This window comes from Panthera leo, chromosome A2, assembly GCF_018350215.1.
Source record: "Panthera leo isolate Ple1 chromosome A2, P.leo_Ple1_pat1.1, whole genome shotgun sequence".
Taxonomy (NCBI): Eukaryota; Metazoa; Chordata; class Mammalia; order Carnivora; family Felidae; genus Panthera; species Panthera leo.
Window position 1 is genome coordinate 25,868,633 of NC_056680.1, and position 20,144 is coordinate 25,888,776.

The 20,144-nt window shown below is 47.2% G+C and overlaps 1 protein-coding gene across 4 annotated transcripts in view; it reads left to right on the forward strand.

Annotated features, from left to right (window-relative positions):
• Positions 1-20,144, forward strand: part of FLNB (filamin B) — a 142,604-nt gene that overhangs the window by 89,176 nt on the left and 33,284 nt on the right. For 2 of the 4 annotated variants that reach the window (XM_042929780.1, XM_042929781.1), the window contains exons 19-29: positions 2,414-2,531; positions 4,678-4,940; positions 6,285-6,882; positions 7,540-7,713; positions 8,707-8,869; positions 9,554-9,714; positions 13,391-13,558; positions 14,866-14,958; positions 15,748-15,871; positions 17,094-17,250; positions 18,292-18,481. In XM_042929780.1, coding sequence (XP_042785714.1) covers positions 2,414-2,531; positions 4,678-4,940; positions 6,285-6,882; positions 7,540-7,713; positions 8,707-8,869; positions 9,554-9,714; positions 13,391-13,558; positions 14,866-14,958; positions 15,748-15,871; positions 17,094-17,250; positions 18,292-18,481 — 2,209 coding nt within the window. The remainder of the gene's footprint in view (positions 1-2,413; positions 2,532-4,677; positions 4,941-6,284; positions 6,883-7,539; positions 7,714-8,706; positions 8,870-9,553; positions 9,715-13,390; positions 13,559-14,865; positions 14,959-15,747; positions 15,872-17,093; positions 17,251-18,291; positions 18,482-20,144) is intronic. The other 2 variants (XM_042929782.1, XM_042929783.1) reach the window with 1 other exon arrangement.

Consider the following 20,144-nt stretch of genomic DNA (forward strand, 5'->3'; position numbering starts at 1 on the left):
TGGGAATCAAAAACTCCACGTACTTACGGTGGGTGCCTTGAGGAGACCCTGTGAGTTCACTGAGCCTCACAGGATGACAGGCCCTACCTGTTCTGGAGGTCTCTGGAGGAGGGGGCTGTGGGGAGCTCACTTGGTCCTGTCCTCACCTGAGCTCGCAAGTCAGAGTCTTGTGTTCATGTGCTGTGCAGGGTAGGATTAAGGTCTCAGAGGCACATAGGGGAGAAAATAAAACTGACCTGCAGTCAGCAAGGTCTTTGTGAAATGCACCAGTGGTCACTGCTCACACATTCCTGACATCACTACTCTCTCTGGTTGTTCCTTGGCCAGGCCTCACAGGAAACCTTAAAATGCTACAGGCCCTTGCAGGTGGTAAATCTCTTCAGATCTCTTCCTCCCCCTTGTTAAGTTATTTGAGGTTGAGTTAATTTCCTGGGTTTTTGTTTTGTTTTGTTTTGTTTTGTTTTATTACTGGTAATGAGAACACTTTTTTTTTTTTTAATGTTTATTCATTTTTGAGAGAGAGTGTATAAGCAGGGGAGAGGCAGAGAGTGAGGACAGAGAATCCAAAGCCGGCTCTGCACTGACAGCGGCGAGCCCCATGTGGGGCTTAAACTCACAAGCCGTGAGATCATGACCTGGGCTGAAGTTGGACACTCAACCAACTGAGCCACCCAGGCACCCCTGAACACACTTTCTTTTATGGGATGGGTAGGCTTAATTGAAAGAGGATTTTTCCTCCTCGTGTGGTGCACCAGAGACGCAATGAGAAGACTTATAGGGGCTGGTGGGGAAGGAAGTTTTTCCATGACCTCTGGTTAGCTGTGAGGCCTAGCCCTCAAGGATTTAGGGACTTGTGGGCACATTGAAGCTTGGGAAGAGCTGGTGTGGTGAAATTGCCATGGTGGCTGAAGTAATGGATCACTCCCTGCCTTCCTCATTACAGAGAGGAGACCTTTCCTGTCCCTGGGCTGGCTCTCAGCTCTGTTGGATCTGACCTGTGTACATTTTACCACGAAATGTTACACCCTTGAGGCAAGGGGCCAGTTAGTGTGTTTGCAGTGCTAATAAATCCTGGAGAATCAATCCTCCCTCCTTCAATGATGGCAATCAATTTCTTTCTTGGCTTCTTCCCCCCTTTTTTATTATTATAAGCAATGTGAGAAAATATATATAGGCCAAAAGCTACACCCTTTTAACACTTGATCAGTGACAGCTTTCAGCAGAGCCTAAATTCTGGTGAGCCCCCAGATTTCCTCCACGTCCTCTTATGTTATGCCTGGATGTTTAAGGTGAGGGAGATCTTAATCTACTGGGACAGCCATGGGCTTTCATGGAGTCTTGGTTGGGCGGGGGGGCAGGGGTTGCTTAGCTGACTGGGGAGGGGAAGCCTGACGTGAGTGGGCCAGGACTGGCCGGAGGAGAACATCCGTGGCACATATGGTCGTACTGTGCTCCCATGACCCCTGGCCTACTAGCAAGGGGCCTGCCAAGCCCACAGATGTGGTCCCCTCTGCACTTGCAACTTTTCTTTCTTTCCTTGACATAGATGGAGTTTCGAGACTACACGGTGGTCCTAGAATAACTCCAGTCTGCAAATCCCTTTCACCATCTGGTGGCCTGAAATTGATTTCCAGAATGTAGAAAAAGCTGATTTTGTTCAGTTAGAGGCCCCCATACCCAGCAGCTTTCTCCATGGCCACAGTCAGGTGTGTGCTGGGTGGAGGTAATGTGGCAGAGCAGCTGGGACACTGGTCTGGGTGCTGTGGGTGGGAGGTCCGACTCTCACACTTACCAGGTATGTGATTTGGGGCATGTGACTCTACCTCCCTGAGCTATAGTTTCCTTTCCTGAAAAAATGGAGATGACAGTGGGAAACCACCCCTTTGGACTGTTTGGAGATTGAGTCAAGGAAATGCTTAAAACACAGAGCACAGTAGGCTTATTAAGTCGTCCCTGTTGTTATAAGCTGCTCTGGTTTTATCTTTCTCGCTTGTTCTTGTCGTGGTGCTGGAAGCTTAGAGAAACGTATCTGTGCTGTTTCTTTCTTTCTTTTTTTTTTTTTTTTTAAGTTTATTGATTTATTTTTGAGAGAGAGAGGAAGAGAGGGAATGTGAGAGGGGGAGGGGCAGAGAGAGAGAGGGGAGAGAGAATCCCAAGCAGACTCCATGCTGTCAGCACATAGCCTGATGCAGGGCTCGAACTCACAAACCATGAGATCATGACCTGAGCCAAAACCAAGAGTTGGACGCTTAACTGACTAAGTCACCCAGGCACCCCTATATTTGTGATGTCTCTAAATCTACTGGAGTCAAGTGCCCTGTGTCTCTGGAAGAATGAAGGATCTGGAAGGCAGGTTTAAACAGCAAGTTAGATGTTGGTGCCCAAAGGTGCACTCTGTTTCCTCTCGTTCCAGGGCAATATGCAGGTTCTGGTTACCTATGGTGGCGACCCCATCCCTAAAAGCCCTTTCGCCGTGGGCGTGGCTGCTCCACTGGATCTGAGCAAGATAAAAATTAATGGGCTGGAAAACAGTAAGTGTGTGGATGAAGGGGGGGCAGGTCACTGAAGACCATCAACTGGGGCTGCCAATTAGATTCCCTTCAAAGGACAGTTTGCAGAGAAACATTCTGCCTTAAGAGACTTTGCAGTGGGACAGACTTGGGTGTGGATTGGGGCCATGCTGTAGGATAGCTCTGTGACCCTCCTGACCTCTGTGACTTCACCAATCCTCGGTCTTCTCATTTTTAGAGTCGGGGAGGGGAGATCAAGAATACTGACATTCACAGGAATATTTTGAAAGTTAAATAAGAGCTCCTGATTCAGGGGCTGGCACATAGCCAGGCCTCCGTAACTGCTGGCCTCGCAGTGGGAAGCTTTCATTACATAGAGAAGTTGGGACACATTGATTTCTGGTGAGTTTCTACTGTGCTAGTTGTCCTTGGCCATGGAATCCACACGAGGGTAGACAGTCTAGCATAAAAGCCAACTCCCTGGCGCTCAGAAACCACAAGTATGATACATCCCTCCAGCCCCATCCCAGTATTCCTTTAGCTTGGTAGGTATCTTATCAGTACAAACTCATTTAATTTATTTTAAAATGTTTCAATTTATTTTATTAGGGAAAATTCCAAACATACAAAAGTAAAGACCATAGTATAATGTGAACACTGATGTTATCACTCATCTTCAGAAGTTCAACACGTAATCATAGAATTATTTTTTTATACAAGCAATGCATAAATCCACTTTCATCTAAAAAACATCACAGTTGAGAGTAAACTCCACTCTGCTACCTTTTTTTCTCCTTTAGGTTAACCAGAGTTTTCAGTTCAGTTTTTATCCTTCCAGACCTTCTCTCTGCATCTATATGTGCATATGTGCCAACAGAAAACATTTGACAATGTTTATTTTGCATTAAAATTATCCTGCCATACCCGTGTGTCTTCAGCCTGCCTTTTGACATCAGCACTGCATCCAGGAGAACACGCACACCTATGTCCCCTTGTTGGCATGAGCTGCTGTGTGGCTGCAACCCGGCCATGCCTCGGTGGCACACATTCACCTGATTTCAGGGTCACGTGGGGCTCAGCGCATACCCCCCCAAGGCAGGCCTCTTTGGTCTCAGTGGACCGTTCATGAGCGCCTTCACTGACCTGTGACCCAAATACATGAGCCACCTCCCAGCTCTGGGGTCTCTGAAGCAAGAAATGGATGCTGGCTTTGTCCCTGGAGGGCAGCCAGCTCTGAGCATATGAATCGTCACTGTCCAGTCCTTTTCATGTGTCTCCTCATTGTTGCTTTTTCTCTAAGACACTTAGGGCTTCAATTGCAGACCAGGCAAAGCACAATGGCGATTAGAAAAGCCTTTGGGCCATGGCGCTCTGAGGCTCCAGAGTCAGGAATTCCCTGGCTTGTGGCGGAGGCCCTGTGCTCCCAAGTGCTTTCCTTTGGGTTCAAAGTCCTTCCCCTGTTTTTGTCAAATACAGCACATGGGTTTTCTGTGGCCCTGCTTTGCAGAGAACTTTCAGATATCAGCGCAGTACAGAGAGTCACTTCCTCAGACTCGCCTCAGTGCCCCTGCACCGGCCAGCTCTGTGACTTTTGCCTTGTTGGCTGTAGGACTAAATTTGCTGCCAAGAGTTAGTAAATAAAACATTGGCCTATGGGAATGTTTTGATATAAAGTTAACACCTGAAGTAAGTAGAGGACAGTGTCAGATTATAATTTACCAGTCAGCAGATCACATTGTGAGATCAGGTAAGTTTATGTTTGAGTCCCACCTTTCTGGTCTGCTGGGTGTCACCCTGGACACATTCCTTAACCTCTCTGAGACTCAGTTTTCCCATGTGTTAAAGCCATCACTGACAAATACCCCATGGGGTTGTGGTAAAAATTAAATGAGATGATGTGCCAGGGTGTAGAGTGCATTCAGTACGTGTCAGCTATCATTGTTATCAATATCATCATTAATTAATAATTGTTCTTGTACTGGTTATTATCCAGGTATATGCTGATTATCCCTACTCAGTCTTGCTTCTTGTCCTCGATATCAGCCACTGCTTGTTGCCTGGGCTGAGATAACACCTCATGTCCAAGGAACTGTCAGTTTTTTGCTCTCGGTTGTTCTTGTTGCTGAAAAGGGTCAGCTCATCACTTTGGCATGTTCCCCTTTTCCAGGAGTCGAAGTCGGGAAGGGCCAGGAGTTCGCCATTGACACAAACGGGGCAGGAGGCCAGGGGAAGCTGGATGTGACGATCCTGAGCCCCTCGAGGAAGGTCGTGCCGTGTCTGGTGGCGCCCGTGGTGGGCCGGGAGAGCAGCACAGCCAAGTTCATCCCTCGCGAGGAGGGGCTCTACGCTGTAGACGTCACCTACGATGGACACCCCGTGCCTGGGAGCCCCTACACGGTAGAGGCCTCACTGCCACCAGATCCCACCAAGGTTAGCTTGTGTTTTTGTACCAGGATGTGTCTCCTGTTGTCAAATATAACACTGTGGTCCTTCACCGATCCTGCTTGACAAAGACCTTTAGAAAATCATTTTCTGAGGAAAGTCCATTCTCAACGACTGACAGAAGTTTTCTGTCCTATAGTTCAGCCTTGGCCGGGGAGGGGGGGGGGGGGGGGTCACCTGGGCAGCTTGCCATCCTTCCCACTGCTCGTCTTCTCTCTCTATCTCTGGTGGTGAGGCTTCGGTGAGGGCCTTGTCCCTGGGTTCTAGCCCTTCATTTGCTAGCATAATAACGGGTGAGCCTGAATGGGTGAGGTGAGATAGTGTGGGTGGAGGCCAGCGTCCAGCATGCAGAGTGAGCTCACCCTGCAGAAGCTGTATAATACAATATAAAAATATATGAGTGGGGCACCTGGGTGGCTCAGTCAATTAGGCATCTGACTCTTGACCTCGGCCCAGGTCACAATCTCATGGTTTGTGGGATCAAGCCCTGTGTCGGGCTCTGCACTGACAACACAGAGCCTGCTTGGGGTTCTTTCTCTCCCTCTCTCTCTCTCTGCCCCTCTCCCGTTCAAATTCTCTCTCTCTCTCTCTGTCTGAAAAATAAACCTTCAAAAAAAATTTTTAATAAATAAATTAAAAATTTTATTAGATTTTTGTTTTTAGAGCAGTTTTAGTTTCCTAGTAGAATTGAGAGGAGAGTACAGAGATTTCCCTCATACCTCCTGTGCCTGCATGTGCACAGCCTCCCCATTATTACCATCACCCAGCAGAGTTCTACGTTTGTTCTAACTGACGGACCTACGCTGACATCCTGTTCACCCCAAATCCGTAGTTTGCACAAGGGTTCACTCTTGGTGGTCTACATTCTATGGGTTTGGACAAATGTAGAAGGACAGGTATCCACCACTGCAGTTTTTTATTATGTGGAGTTTGTTGAGGGAGGTGTAGCCTTCCAAGCAACAGGGAGGCCCATAAAACCATGCTACAAGCGTTCAGCCCCGCGTGTGTTTGTTAGTCTCCACCTCCAGCCCTGTGGTTCGGGAATGCTGGGCATGGCAGAGTGGAAGTCACATGCCGGGCTTCAGAGGGCCACGCCTCGGTGCTATAGCTTTCAGTGTTGACTGAGCTTGCAGCTGTGTCTCCCTTTGGTAGCCATCTGCAGCCTGGATTGCACCGTGGCTCCAACTCGGGTCTGTGTGACATGAGTTAGGCCCCAGGGAGAAGGGCCACTCAGCTGAGAGGCCTGATTGCAGGCTGGGGTGTGAGGTGGTGCTGGCCGAGCAGCCACTCCAGCATCAGGCGCAGTTCGACTTTTATTCTCTGTTCAAATAGGTGAAGGCCCATGGTCCTGGCCTTGAAGGTGGTCTCGTGGGCAAGCCCGCGGAGTTCACCATCGACACCAAAGGAGCGGGCACCGGAGGTTTGGGCCTCACCGTGGAAGGCCCATGCGAGGCCAAAATTGAATGCTCTGACAATGGCGATGGCACGTGCTCTGTCTCCTACCTGCCCACAAAGCCCGGGGAGTACTTTGTCAACATTCTCTTTGAAGAGGTCCATATACCTGGTTCTCCCTTCAAAGCCGACATTGAAATGCCTTTCGACCCCTCTAAAGTCGTGGCTTCGGGGCCAGGTCTCCAGCATGGGAAAGTGGGCGAAGCTGGGCTGCTGAGTGTTGACTGTTCGGAAGCAGGGCCCGGGGCCCTGGGCCTGGAAGCCGTGTCAGACTCGGGAGCGAAAGCCGAAGTCTGTATTGAAAACAACAAAGACGGCACCTATGCGGTGACCTATGTGCCCCTGACCGCCGGCATGTACACACTGACCATGAAGTATGGAGGTGAACTCGTGCCCCACTTCCCCGCCAGGGTCAAGGTGGAGCCCGCTGTGGACACCAGCAGGGTCAAAGTCTTTGGGCCAGGAATAGAAGGAAAAGGTAGGTTTCATAAAGAGAGGGAAGCTGCAAAATAGCTTGGGACTTAGGGGTCCCCAGAAGCTGAGTGGAGCTCTGAACTCATATGCCCACTGGGGCCAGGTGGGGTGTAAGAAAACACTCACCTGTGCTCTCTGCATCCAGAAGAGAAGGACCATGGCAAAGGAGTGGGCACATGGCATTTCTGCTGCCTGACCCTCACGTTTCTCTGTGGGGAACAGGGCCCAGCACTGCCTGCAGATTTTCCTGTTTCTCTGGCAGAGTTAAAAACCTTGATTTTTATGTGGGAATTCAAGATCTTTCATTTTTGACACTGAATTGAAAAGGTTTCAGATGTGGTGCTAATACCACACTTGCTGCAGAGCAGATCTGTCTTTGTCCTTTAACCTGTCCCCAGACCCCACCTTTGTCCAAAAAGTGTACAAGTGGTTGTGTTCTCACTGGGGCTTCCACGGACTACCCGGGAGGAAGCAGCTTTTGCAGGGTGGTGGTAGGGGGAGGTGGTCATTAATACTGTTGATTTTGAGAGTCAGAGAAAACAGTTGTCTGCTGTCACTGAAACTAGACCTAACGTATCTAAAGTGCAAGGACCTTGGTTCTTGGATTTGGTCCTGGGTCCCAGGTATAGGTGACGTTCTTATCTGTGTGATTGCTCTGCAGATGTGTTTCGTGAGGCCACCACCGACTTCACGGTTGACTCACGGCCCCTGACACAGGTTGGGGGTGACCACATCAAAGCCCATGTCGCCAACCCCTCAGGGGCCTCTACCGAGTGCTTCGTCACAGACAATGCCGATGGGACCTACCAGGTGGAGTACACGCCCTTTGAGAAAGGTGAGTTGATTTCTCCTTGGACATGACCCTTGTTCATAGCTGTGCTGGGCCATTTCGTTTGGTGACTGGTGTTGACTCCTGCCTCATGCGTCTGGCCTGTCTCAGCAGAGGCATGTACAAAGTGACAGGGACATGTGGAAATCTCCCTCCCCTATAATGCCTCCTTATATGTTGACACTTGGGCCAGGTTTAGCCTCAGGCTCACCCGAGCAGGTTATGAGTGATGTCATGCGTATTGCCCATTTGTAGAGTTTGTTTTACATAATTTATTTCTTGAATATTAAAATTATTTAAAAATTTGAGGGGCACCTGGGTGACTTAGTTAAGCGTCCTACTTTGGCTCAGGTCATGATCTTGCGGTTCATGGGTTTGAGCCCCGCACTGGGCTCTGTGCTGACAGCTCAGAGCCGAGAGCCTGTGTCTCCCTCTCCCTCTGCCCCTCACCCACTCACACTCTGTCTCTCAAAAATAAACATTAATAAAAACATTTTTTAATTGGATAAATAACAAAAAGGTAAAAAATTAAAAGTACCATATACCCTCATTACTTGGATATGTGATTCCTATAAATATTTTGGTGCAGATACTTCCAATCTCTTTATGTAAATGCATGTATATTCTATTTCATGGATTCCCCCTTTGTCTCTTGGCTAATGACTGCATGGAGTGTTTCCAGATCAGGATAATACATTTAAGATGACTAACTTGAATACAGATGTAGTGATATTTGCTTGGAGGAGAGACCTTGTGCATATGTGTGTCAGGGAGGGAGAGTTATGTGTCTGTCAGGTGAACAGAAAGCATAAATAAACAAGTGCATTTAAAAAGAATCAAATCATACCGATGTTGTACTATTTCTTTAACCCACTTGTTGCAAATAACATGGTATAGCAGGTAGGTATGGGTACTAGGTGAAACTCTGCAGTAGAGTGTTATTTCCCACAAATAGGTGACTCCTGTACAAATATGCTTCTGTTTCTTGTTTTTGAACAGGTCTCCATGTAGTGGAGGTGACCTACGATGATGTACCTGTCCCAAATAGTCCCTTCAAAGTGGCCGTAACCGAAGGCTGCCAGCCATCTCGGGTTCAAGCCCAAGGACCTGGGTTGAAAGAGGCCTTTACCAACAAACCCAATGTCTTCACCGTGGTTACTAGGTAAGCAGGGTCCTGGGCTCTGTGTGTTGACTCTCTAAAAAGAGTAGGTTTAGGTAGTTCAACTGCTCTGAGTTTTACGGGTATATTCTGCGTATGTGTCATGGAGTCTGGTACTCAAAAAGTTACCAGAAAGCTCCTGGTGATAGTCATAAAATTGCTGAGCAAAGCAGAACTAGATGGAAGCTCCTTAACTTGATAATGCAGAAATATATATAGCCAATCTCATAGTTAGGTGAGATATTAGAAGTATGCCTCCTGTGGGGCGCCTGGGCGGCTCAGTTGTTTGGGCATCTGACTCTTGATTTTAGCTCAAGTCATGATCTCATGGGTTTGAGTTCGAGCCCTGTGTCAGGCTCTGCACTGACAGCGTGGAGCCTGCTTGGGATCCTCACTCTGTCCCTCTCTCTCTGCCCCTCTCCTGCTGTCTCTCTCTCTCCCCACCCGCCCCATATAAGCATTAAAAAAAAAAAATTTTTTTTTTAATCAAAAGAAGAATAAGCATTGGAAAGGAGAGGTTAAATCTGTCTTATACTGTTGAGAAATCTTCTGTGTGAGAGGTGTCACAGTAGTTGAGTCAGGTTGGCTACATGGGATCGTTTATAGAGGGATTTTAAATAGTTTTGACAATAGGCAGACTAGCATGAACCACTAGTACCACTGTGCTTTCTTCTCCACACTTTCCAGAGGGGCAGGAATTGGTGGGCTTGGCATAACTGTCGAAGGCCCATCAGAGTCGAAGATCAACTGCAGAGACAACAAAGATGGTAGCTGCAGCGCTGAGTACGTCCCCTTTGCTCCAGGGGACTATGACGTTAACATCACATACGGAGGAGCCCACATCCCTGGTAAGGCTTCCCTCAGAAAGGTACCCAAAGAACAATTGATTTCGCGTGAAAGCACGTTTTGTTTTGCTTATCTCTGAGTGGAGAAAGAGTCTGATATTTGCAGTGACTGCAAAGGGAGAATTTGCTTTATGGCTGCATCTCCAAGAATATCCCACCTGCCAGGAGGACCAGTAACATGGCAGAACACATCAACTTGGCATTTTGACTGCAAATGGTTGCTCACATGTTGGAGGACCTAATTTAAGTGAAAGCTGATTTTTTTTTTTTTTAGAACGTTGAAAATCTCCATTTTATTCTATGGTTGGTTCTTACGCACCTTAGGCGTGTTTTCTTACTTTCTGTTTTTCATTGACAGTCCTGGTAGCCAAAAGAGACACGCAGACTCAAATTTTTATTAATTTCTTTTCTATTTAATGATGTAGTATATGCACTGGCTATAAAACAGGGTTTGTTGGGTGCCTGGCTGGCTCAGGAGGTGGTATATGCAGCTCTTGATCTCAGGGTTGTGAGGTTGAGTCCCATGTTGGGTTGATGAGATTACATAAAAAATTGGGGGTGGGATAAATCTTTGTTGTGGGAAGGCTGTCCTGTGCATTGTAGGGTATTGAGTAGCATTCCACCCCCCTTCATTTTGTGACAACCAAAAATGTCTCTAGATATTGCCAAGTATCCATTTGGGGACAAAATCATCCCTAGTTGAGAACCACTGCTATACATGATTGAAACAATGAGGAAATACATGACTTAAGTGGCAAAGGGCCCTCCACCTTTCATGCTCCAGGGGAGGGATTTTCATAGGTTCTGCTTCTGCTTATTTAATGAAACAGTTGCCACTCAACACAGATCTAGATGGGTAGGTGACTGTGGTATGGAGTGGACACAGGTAAGGACTCTAGGGGCTGCCTCTGAGTCAGCCTATGCCTTGGCTTAGATATGTTGAGAAAGAGGTTGGAACCCTACCCCCAAGACTCCTGGGGCAGGAAGAGCCTTGGGTTGGTCAGTATTATTCTTGCCCTAAAAGTCATAAGCCAGGGTGAGACGGAAGGGGAAGGACCAGGCTGAGGAGCTTACTTTTAGGTTTTCGACTTACTCCCAGGGAAGTGGAGTGTGCATTGACCAAACAGTTTCCTGAATCTGTATGTTTCCCTCCTTTATTACATGCAAACGTGTGCACACGTTCAAACTCACTCTTCCTCTCACGTTGATCTGAAAGCATTGACATTCAGCTCAAATTAATGCTCCTCAGATGTTCATTTAAGCCTTAATTTTATGAAGGCTTAGATTTTCTTTGAAGGCTTAAGTCTTTTTAAGTTTAAGAAACTTAAATTGGTAAGTTTCTCCTCAAACTTGGCTTTGCAGCTGATCATAGCTTTCTAAATCCCTGTAAGCACTAGTCAAGACGCATTCAGTCATGGACAAGACAGTCAAAGCTCTTGAGCTCCGGGAACTTCCTGGCTGGTGTTTATGCGACTTCTCCTGATAACTGCTACAAAGAAAGAACAGGGCTCAGTGACAGAATGCAGAGCCTTGGGTATCTTTTGGAGCTCTGCAGCTCTGCAGTTGGGGGGATGGTAGAGGAGAGTACAGAGAACAGATGGAAGGCTGTTCTCAGGAGAGATGATGTGGTAGGTATCCACATCATCACCCAGGCAGGGAGCAGTGGAGAAGACAATCTCCTGGTCGTGGAGATAACAACACCGTTCTGACTTTATTGGGAAGGTCTGGTGGATGCCATCAGCTTTGGAGTTCCCCTTGCAGAAGAGGGTGCGGGCTTGGACCCCTGTGGCTGATGCATGAGCATGAAGCAGACAGCCATCTTTGAGAATTACAATAAAGAGAGACCCACTTGGAATTTTCTTACCAGAGGTAGATGGTACGTCTTCATGCTTCAGACTCTCTGTTGCCTCTCAGAGCTGAATACCAGCTTTTCCCAGATCCCAGGCCCTTCCCAGGCAGAGTTATTTAGGAAAGTGTTGGTTAGTTGTCTTAGTATTGGGCTGCTTAGCTAAGGTAACTCATATGGTGTTGAGCTGTGAAACATACCTGCTAGCTTCTGATTTGCTCTCATGGGAATTCTGATTGGTTAAACATAGTCCAGTGTTTCCTGGCCTGGTACAGACCTGTAGTGGAGTTATTAGTTTACCCGCTGTGGCCTATTAGTTTCCTCTGGTGGGCCAGCTGTGGTCGGTTGGTGGTGGTTCTTAGATCAACTGGATCAACTGACATAAGGGCATCAGGAAGAAGAGCTGCTGTGATTGGTTTTTGATGTCTGCCTGGGGCACAGCATGGGGGGCAGGTAATGCTTGGTATCTGCCACCTCATACCTCGGGTCTAAAGTCATTTTGTTAGTTCTTGGCTACTCTCATGCAGAGTTCAGACACCTTCCAGTGGGGGCTCTGACTTGGAGATCAGCCTCAGGGGTAGTCGATGGCCATCACCTGCTGACACTGAAATTCTCAGCCGTTTCTCTGTAAACTGAAGCTCCCTTTTGTTTCCCTAAACCCAAACATGGAGGGTGATGTTTGTCTTTGCCAGGGTCAGCCATTTATTTCAGCTAGCTGAAAACTTTGATGCCGTCAAAACCCAGCTATTGCTAAAAAGCCAAGGTCTCTGTTCTTTGTGTGATCTTGTAATGTACCACCCCTAATTCTACAACAGATAAATTTGGGGGGGGATGCAAAGCAGAGACACCTGAGTTTGTGTGGCAGTTAGAAGTCATTAATTTTGCCAGCCTTCTTGGGGAACACAAGGACTTCTGCGCACAGCAAGAGATGCGTATCACTGCCCCTCGGTGATGGACTTGGAAGCCAGAGGGGGGCGTGATTCCAGAGCCATTGGGGCTCCCGTTTCTGACTCAGCTCTGAGGAGGTCTTCCTCTGTCCCCCTTGGTGGGGGAATCCCATGAGGGTCCCTGGTCCAGCCCTGGCTTCTCTGTTCAGTGCTCGTCTTGCAAATCCTGATCACACAGCATTTTCTGTTAACTTGGTCTTTAAAACCAATACCTTCAAAGAGTCAGAGGACCACAGCTGACAGGGAGAAAGCAAGGGTTCACCCAATGACCAGGGAACCAAGCAGGCTACGTTGCTGGGGGAGGATTCCAGGAAGCCCTCGGGAGCTGTTTGGGGAGAGAATATTGAATGTGGGCCAAAAGGCCTCCCTGCCTCTATAGCCCTTTCCACTTCTTTCTTCCACCACTCAGCTGTCTTCCTTCATTTTCCTCAATAGCCTGTCTTTCCCCTCACCTCCAGTCCTCTGCATATGCCCATCACAGCTTAAAACCCCTCTCCATCTGCTTCCCTGGATGCTATCTGTTCACTCTCATGTCTCAGCTTCAACGTCACTGGAAAGCTTCCCCTGGCCTCCTGAAGACTGGACTCATTGCCTTCTAAGTGCCCCACCAGGGCTTGTCCATGCCCTTAACATGTTATGTGATAGTACAGTGCCTTGTGTGCCTCGCCCTTCTACATTGTGGGTTCCTCAAGGGCCATTAGCCACTCTGGGCCCAGCACCTGGCACAGTGTCTGCATGGAGTGGATGCACATGGGTGCACACACAGCAAGGTGGGGGGAACTGACTAAGGTCCAAACCACCAAGGGCCCATGCAGAGCAGCAGTGTGATTCTGGGTGCACACAAGGCAAGGCTCCCGTGCTCAGAATCCTGTGACTTGTTTTCCAGGCAGTCCCTTCAGAGTTCCAGTGAAAGATGTCGTGGATCCTAGCAAGGTCAAGATTGCTGGCCCCGGACTGGGCTCCGGTGTCCGAGCTCGCATCTTGCAGTCTTTCACAGTGGACAGCAGCAAGGCCGGCCTGGCCCCACTGGAAGTGAGGGTCCTGGGCCCACGAGGTGAATATGCATCCTGCCCCACTGCTGACATTCACCTGCCCCAGATGGGGGCAGCCGTGAGCCACAGCAGGCACTTTACTTTTGAGTTTGGTCATGAACTTAAAATTAAATTTCTTAAATTGTTTTATTGCTCCATACTCTAAACAGGAGAAGCTCCTGCTTACTAAGCAGGCAGACCTCTTCTTTCTCTAGTGGTCTTTCCCCTATTTAATAATATGGCTCTGAGTGTCTTTTTAAATTAAAAAAAATTTTTTTTGATGCTTTTTATTTATTTTTTTTGAGAGAGAGAGAGAGACAGACCATGAGCCCCAGGGGAGGGGCAGAGAGAGGGAGACACAGAATCAGAAGCAGGCTCCAGGCTCTGAGCTGTCAGCACAGAGCCCAATGCGAGGCTCGAACCCACAAACCGTGAGATCATGACCTGAGCCAGTCGGACACTTAACTGACTGAGCCACCCATGAGCCCCTCTAAATATCTTTTTAAATTTTTATTTTTCTTAAGTAGTGAGATGAAGCAAGTAGTCTTTGGGCTCTCCCATGTAATACTGTTAAAACTGCTTGGTTACACATTTCAGCATTTGTGAGGTGACTGGGGTTGGTCTAGAATTTGGGTGGGCAATGGGGTTGGAGGTGATAATTTTCTTCGAGGTGCCTTTGTGCCCATGTGGAACACACTCCAAATTTCTGGAAATGACAGCTACTCCTCCCATGTGACACATGGCTTTGTCATTGTCCCAACTTCCTGGAGGGAGAGGGTCTCTTGGGAAATGGCCTTTGTTGCCAGTTTGGCCTGCCCTGTTGGCAGCCTGGAACACTGGGGTTCAGTAAGGCTAGCAGGCCATTTTGGGACAAAGCCCTGAAGTGCATTGAAGTTTACCTTATTTGGTAGACGATCACATTTCCTCTTCTAGCATTTAAAGTGTGCCATTCTCTGCTTAATTTCTTAAATTATCTGGATTTTTCCCCAGTGATGTGTTCTTGGCTTCACAGAAATGGCAATTGGGGGCTTCCTTCTTTGAAGAGGAACTTTCTCCTTAATGGGGTTCAGCAGGAGGTTATGCCCTTTGAAGCTCAGGGCAGACGTGGTTTGAGGGAAATGAGGTCATGGGGCTGGAATCTGATTCTAATAGTTACTGAGCTTGTATGACCTGTGTGTGTGTGTGTGTGTGTGTGTGTGTGTGTGTGTGTGTGTGAGAGAGAGAGAGAGAGAGAGAGAGAGAGGGAGAGAGGAGGGGGGTGCTTTACTTAGATATCTACCTCTATTATATTATTATGGAGGACTCTGAAGTAACAGCCTTTTAATTTTAGTTGATGAGGTGGATTCCCAGTCATGGCGCAGCCCCTTGAAAGCCATTTCAGAGTTCTTTAAAGGTGACCCGAAGGGTGACTTTACGGAGACAGGTTTGCATTTTCCTATTGCCTGCTGCTCTAATTTATGTGACCTGAATGCCTCTTGCTGGCTTCATCCTTCACATTGCCTTGCTCCTGCCTCCTCTGCTTTGCTTACTGAGTAGACCATGCTTTGCTTAACCTACTCTGCCGTTAACCCATCCTTGATGCTCACGTTCAGAACTGGGATCTGGAATCTACCAACGCAATGCATGCCTTGATTATGTTTTAACATAGTCTCTAACCATCCCCTGTAGACATCACTTTGAAGGTCCCCTCACCCCATGAGATTGACACCCTCACCTGTCCTGCACCTATGCCCATCCTGCCGGCGCCATACTGGTCTTTGATCAAAGGTGGCCATAAGTCTTGACTGGCCAGCCCATTGGTTAATTTTTCTGTTCAGAATTGTGGACTCTTTGGCCCTTCCTCAGCTATACAGTAAAATTGCCACATCCCAAGCATGCCTAACCAGCTTGAAAGGGTAGAGCATGTCTGCAACATGCATCTTTGCACAAGCACGGGCAGTCTCCTTAATTATACTCAAGGGCTGACTGAGTGTACTTTAGCCAACAGAAAGCTGAAGGTGTCTCTTGGGGTCATTTCTGCAACCATGAATTGGGGATCCTGTCTCCTGTGATTTCTCAGGCCTCTGATTATGGCCTCCCTGCCTTAATGTTACTCATCAGTGGAAACCAATGTGATTGGTTTGGGATGAATGTGATTCTGTTTCAAACTCAGCCCAGGGTGGAGTGAAGGAGAGTCCAAGCAGTTCCTCAGACTTATCATTTCTGTTCTCAGGCCTGGTGGAGCCGGTGAACATAGTGGACAATGGGGATGGCACACACACAGTGACCTACACCCCATCCCAGGAGGGGCCTTACATGGTCTCGGTTAAATACGCTGATGAAGAGATCCCTCGTAGGTAAGCTCCTGACACTTACAGAAGAGGGTCCAAACCAGCCTGAAGCCTACTCCTCTGCAGGATTGACCAGCACTGCCTTGGTGATCCACTCATCCATTCATTTATCCATCTGTCCATCCACCTATCCACCCACCCACTGGTCTATCTACCCATCTACCCATCCATCCACTCAACCGTCCATCCATCTATCCATCCATCCATCCATCCATCCATCCATCCATCCATCCATCCACACACCCACTCACCCACCCAGCCATCTATCCACCCATCCATCCACCCATCAGATCAGCAGGTATCACCGAGAACCTGCATGCTCTGCACAGGTATATCAATACACTAGCCTTGATATTTGTGTCTGCTCCTTTCTTAGCATCCTGTTTCCTCCTACTTTGTTCTTTTCAGCCATCTTTAATTTAAAGACAAGCTAAAATTAAGGAGTTGGGAATCTTTGAAGAAACAAGGAATGCATTAATTCATCAAAGTCTTCTTTCTGGTGGCCTTGCAAGTAGTTTTCTGATTAGGACAAAGATTTTTACTTTTTGACTTCTTTACTTTTTTTTTACTTTTTTACTTCTTTTGAGGATTTGGTTGGCAATAGCATTCCCAGAGGGTGTTGGATAGAAACCTATTCCTCAGTCATATTAATATGAAATGTTTCCTACATTCTTCCACTCTCCAAACAGCCTCTGAAGGTTTCTTTTTCTACTCCTTAAGATGAAAAAATTTTGCCCATACCCCTAATATACATATAGCTCTAGGTATATAGAAATACATAATTTATATATTATATTTATGTATTACTTTGTTAATAGGTAATTCACCATCTAAAGCATTCTAAAAATAGAAAAGAAGATGATAGAATATTAATTTTATTATTCTAATTATTTGTTCCAGTATTGTCTCTTAATTCCAATATTCCCTTCCCATTTTGGTAACCATTTTCTTAGCATAACAACAGTGAGTTAACCTTGTCTCCCAAATCAACTTGGGGATTAATGTGTATCGCATGGAATGCACTCAGGGAAAGCCAGTCTGTCATATGATGGTTACATGGTTGTAAATTTCTGCTGGGTCTAAGGTACTTAAGGCACCCACTATCTTATCTGCTATAGAAATCCCTCATTTCAAGCCCAGTCTCTGTGTAAGGGAGATAAAGATGTAGCAGGGGTTGATGGTTGATGGTATCCACACTGACTGGGGATGTGTGTGTGTGTCTTTCAAGTCCCTTTAAGGTCAAGGTCCTTCCCACATATGATGCCAGCAAAGTGACTGCCAGTGGCCCTGGCCTCAGCTCCTATGGTGTGCCTGCCAGTCTGCCTGTGGAGTTTGCAATCGATGCCAGAGATGCCGGGGAAGGCCTGCTTGCTGTTCAGATAACGGTAACTTTGAGTTCTCTTCTAGGGTCCAACTTTATTAATAAAGACCTGATTTCCTGGCCAGGGATAAGAATAAGGTTTTAATAACCAATTTCTGGCCTGATGCAAGTGTTTGACAGTTTTTTGTTTTTTTTTTCCAACCAGAGAGTCAGTAATTGTGCCAGAGAACAAACATGCTTGCCTGAGAGGTCTGAAGGGGTAGCTCCAAATACCACGTGTGGATGAATCTCATGTATTTTGATCTCTATTATATCTGTTCCTCTGTTTTTCTTTTAAAATGTTTTCAATTACTCATCGGATTAGTTAGGACTAAGCTTTGCTGCGTATCACAATATACCCGGCAAACAAGAGTGGCTTAAACATGGGATTATTCCCTCTGTTTAAACAAGCCGGGAGGCAAGCCACCTGGGTGCTATATGGCTCCGCAGAGAAGCAGGCTCCATCTCTCTGCTCCTGTGTCCTGACTGTGGCTTCTTCTGGAGGCCTCCTCGTGGACCACGGGCCCTCTGATGCACATGGCAAGCTGGAAGGAGGAAGAGGAGCAGCAGGGGAAAAGGGGACTTTCGAGTCAATGAGCCACTTCAAGCAGCTCTGTGTACTTCCACTTCTCTCGCATTTATTGGAACTTTGTCACAAGTCACATGGCCATACCTGGTAGCAGAGGATGCTAGGAGGTGGGAGCAGTCCACCCAGCCAAGAATTGGGCACCTTTTACTAAAGACAAAAGGGAGAGAGTGGATGTGGTGGTGCAAGTGCAGGAGCCCTCTTGTCTCCCTGTATTTTAGTGGATCCGGAGCTCAATCACTACATGTTCACTTGACCGAAAAATTCCTAAACATTGACCATGTCCATATGGTGTTAAAGAGATCTGTGACTCTTTCTTCTCCCTAGCCCCACCCCCCAAAAAGATTGTATTAAGCCAGTAATTCTGTCTCTTCCTGAAGAGGGGTGTAAATCAATGAGCAGAATGTGTTTCGGTTTCCCATGAATGGTTTCTACATCTTGATGACAGCATCTTAAATAGCATTTCTCTGTGATTCCCAGGACCAAGAGGGAAAGCCCAAAAGAGCCACTGTCCACGACAATAAAGATGGCACGTATGCTGTCACCTATATCCCTGACAAGACCGGACGCTATATGATTGGGGTCACCTATGGGGGGGATGACATCCCATTGTCTCCCTACCGCATCCGGGCCACACAGACAGGAGATGCCAGCAAGTGTCTGGCCACAGGTGAGTGCAGGTCAAGGTCAGGAGTGTGGGCTTTGGAATCAGAAAGCCAAGGGCTAGCCCGTCTCTACCACTTAATAGCTACGTGATTAGGGCAGGTTGCTCAACCACCCTGAGCTTCAGTCAGACTCAGATAGAAGATCTTGCTGAGAACATTTGAATTCAAGAAACTCTTCTCAGGATCAGAGATCGTTTTGCAGGGTTATTGCAAAGGTCAGATGAGGTCAGGCACGAACAATGCTTAGCACGGTGCCAGGCGCATGGAAGCTATTATTATGTTACTTTTGAAGTGGGCGCTTTGGTTGAGAGATAGTGGCTCCCATGAAAAGCTGCACATGTGTGCCTCCCTTTCATGAGTCGATGGTTTAATTATTCAAGATTTATTCAAGAGCATTTCGGGTCAGCGTTAGAGAAACGCGTTCAAGGATCTAGGTTTTTTCCTTAGCACTGGAGACTGTGCCTGTATCTCTCAGAATGTCTCCAGGAATACATTTGAGCATCATACTTCCTTCAGTTTCTAAGACATGAAGACCGTCATGGGCCCTTCCATTTCTAAGAACAGCTCTTGCTACTCTGATTCTACTGCACCAGATTCCTCAACATGAATCCCCATCTCTGAGATGAAACAGATTTGCTTCTCTTTACATCACACATAGGTCCACCATGGATGTGTTCTATTTCTCTCCTATCTTCTCTTGTTCTGAATGGGTAAAAATTTTTGGCTTTTAGAGCAAGTTGTAAACTCCTCAACTTGGCAATTTTGAGCTCAAAAATTGAGAAATTTTGAAACACTGGCCAGTCCAATTTGCCACCTCTTAGGTCTGTGCTGTGCCAGGTACGACTAGATTGCCTTTGCTAACCTGTGGGAGTTATGATACTGGGTGTGGACTTACTCCCTGCTTTCCAGGCCCTATTCCCTCCTTTGCTGGGGCGGAATCCTGAGCAGAATATTCTCAGCCTGGGGGCTCTCGGAGGCCACAGTTCTCTGTCATTCAAGGCCTTCCACAAACTGGCCCCAGGCTTCCTTCTACTACTCACTGTCTGAGCAACGTGTTCTTAGCATTCCCTGTTGCTTCTACACACTTGGAGGGTTTTTTAAATTGTTTTGCCAGTGTGCTTTTAGCTCACTTTTCTACACTTCCTGATATGTGGATCCTGTATGAAGGGGTGCCACGAGTCAGACAGATAGAGACTAGTCATGGTTTGGGGACAGAGGTTCTATGTCTCCCCTAGCCAAGAGTACCTGTCCTTCAGAATTCAGCCATTCCCCTTATCTCAAAAAGCCCTTTGTCAATGTGGCAACCCTGGGATATACATTCTTAGGACTTTATTTATAGAGATGTACTACAGGACTCCTCTCTGAAGAACAATTGATAATTTTTTCTGTACTTAGCTCCTCCTCCACGTTTCCACAATACATTGAGCTGTCATTCCTGGTGCCTGGCCTACATCTGCCTGCCTGTTAGGTTAGGTTAGGAACATCTCGAGAGCAGGGACCGTGTTTGGATCACTTTGGTGTGTACCTTGCCCTTAAGAAAATGCCCAGTATATATTTGTTTAGGGAAGTTGACTGTCATCCCCATACCCTTGAATGCTTGAACCTTGAATCACCCACATGAATATGAGATTTGTTCTCGGGCCTCCAGGGCCCTTGTCTACAGCTAGA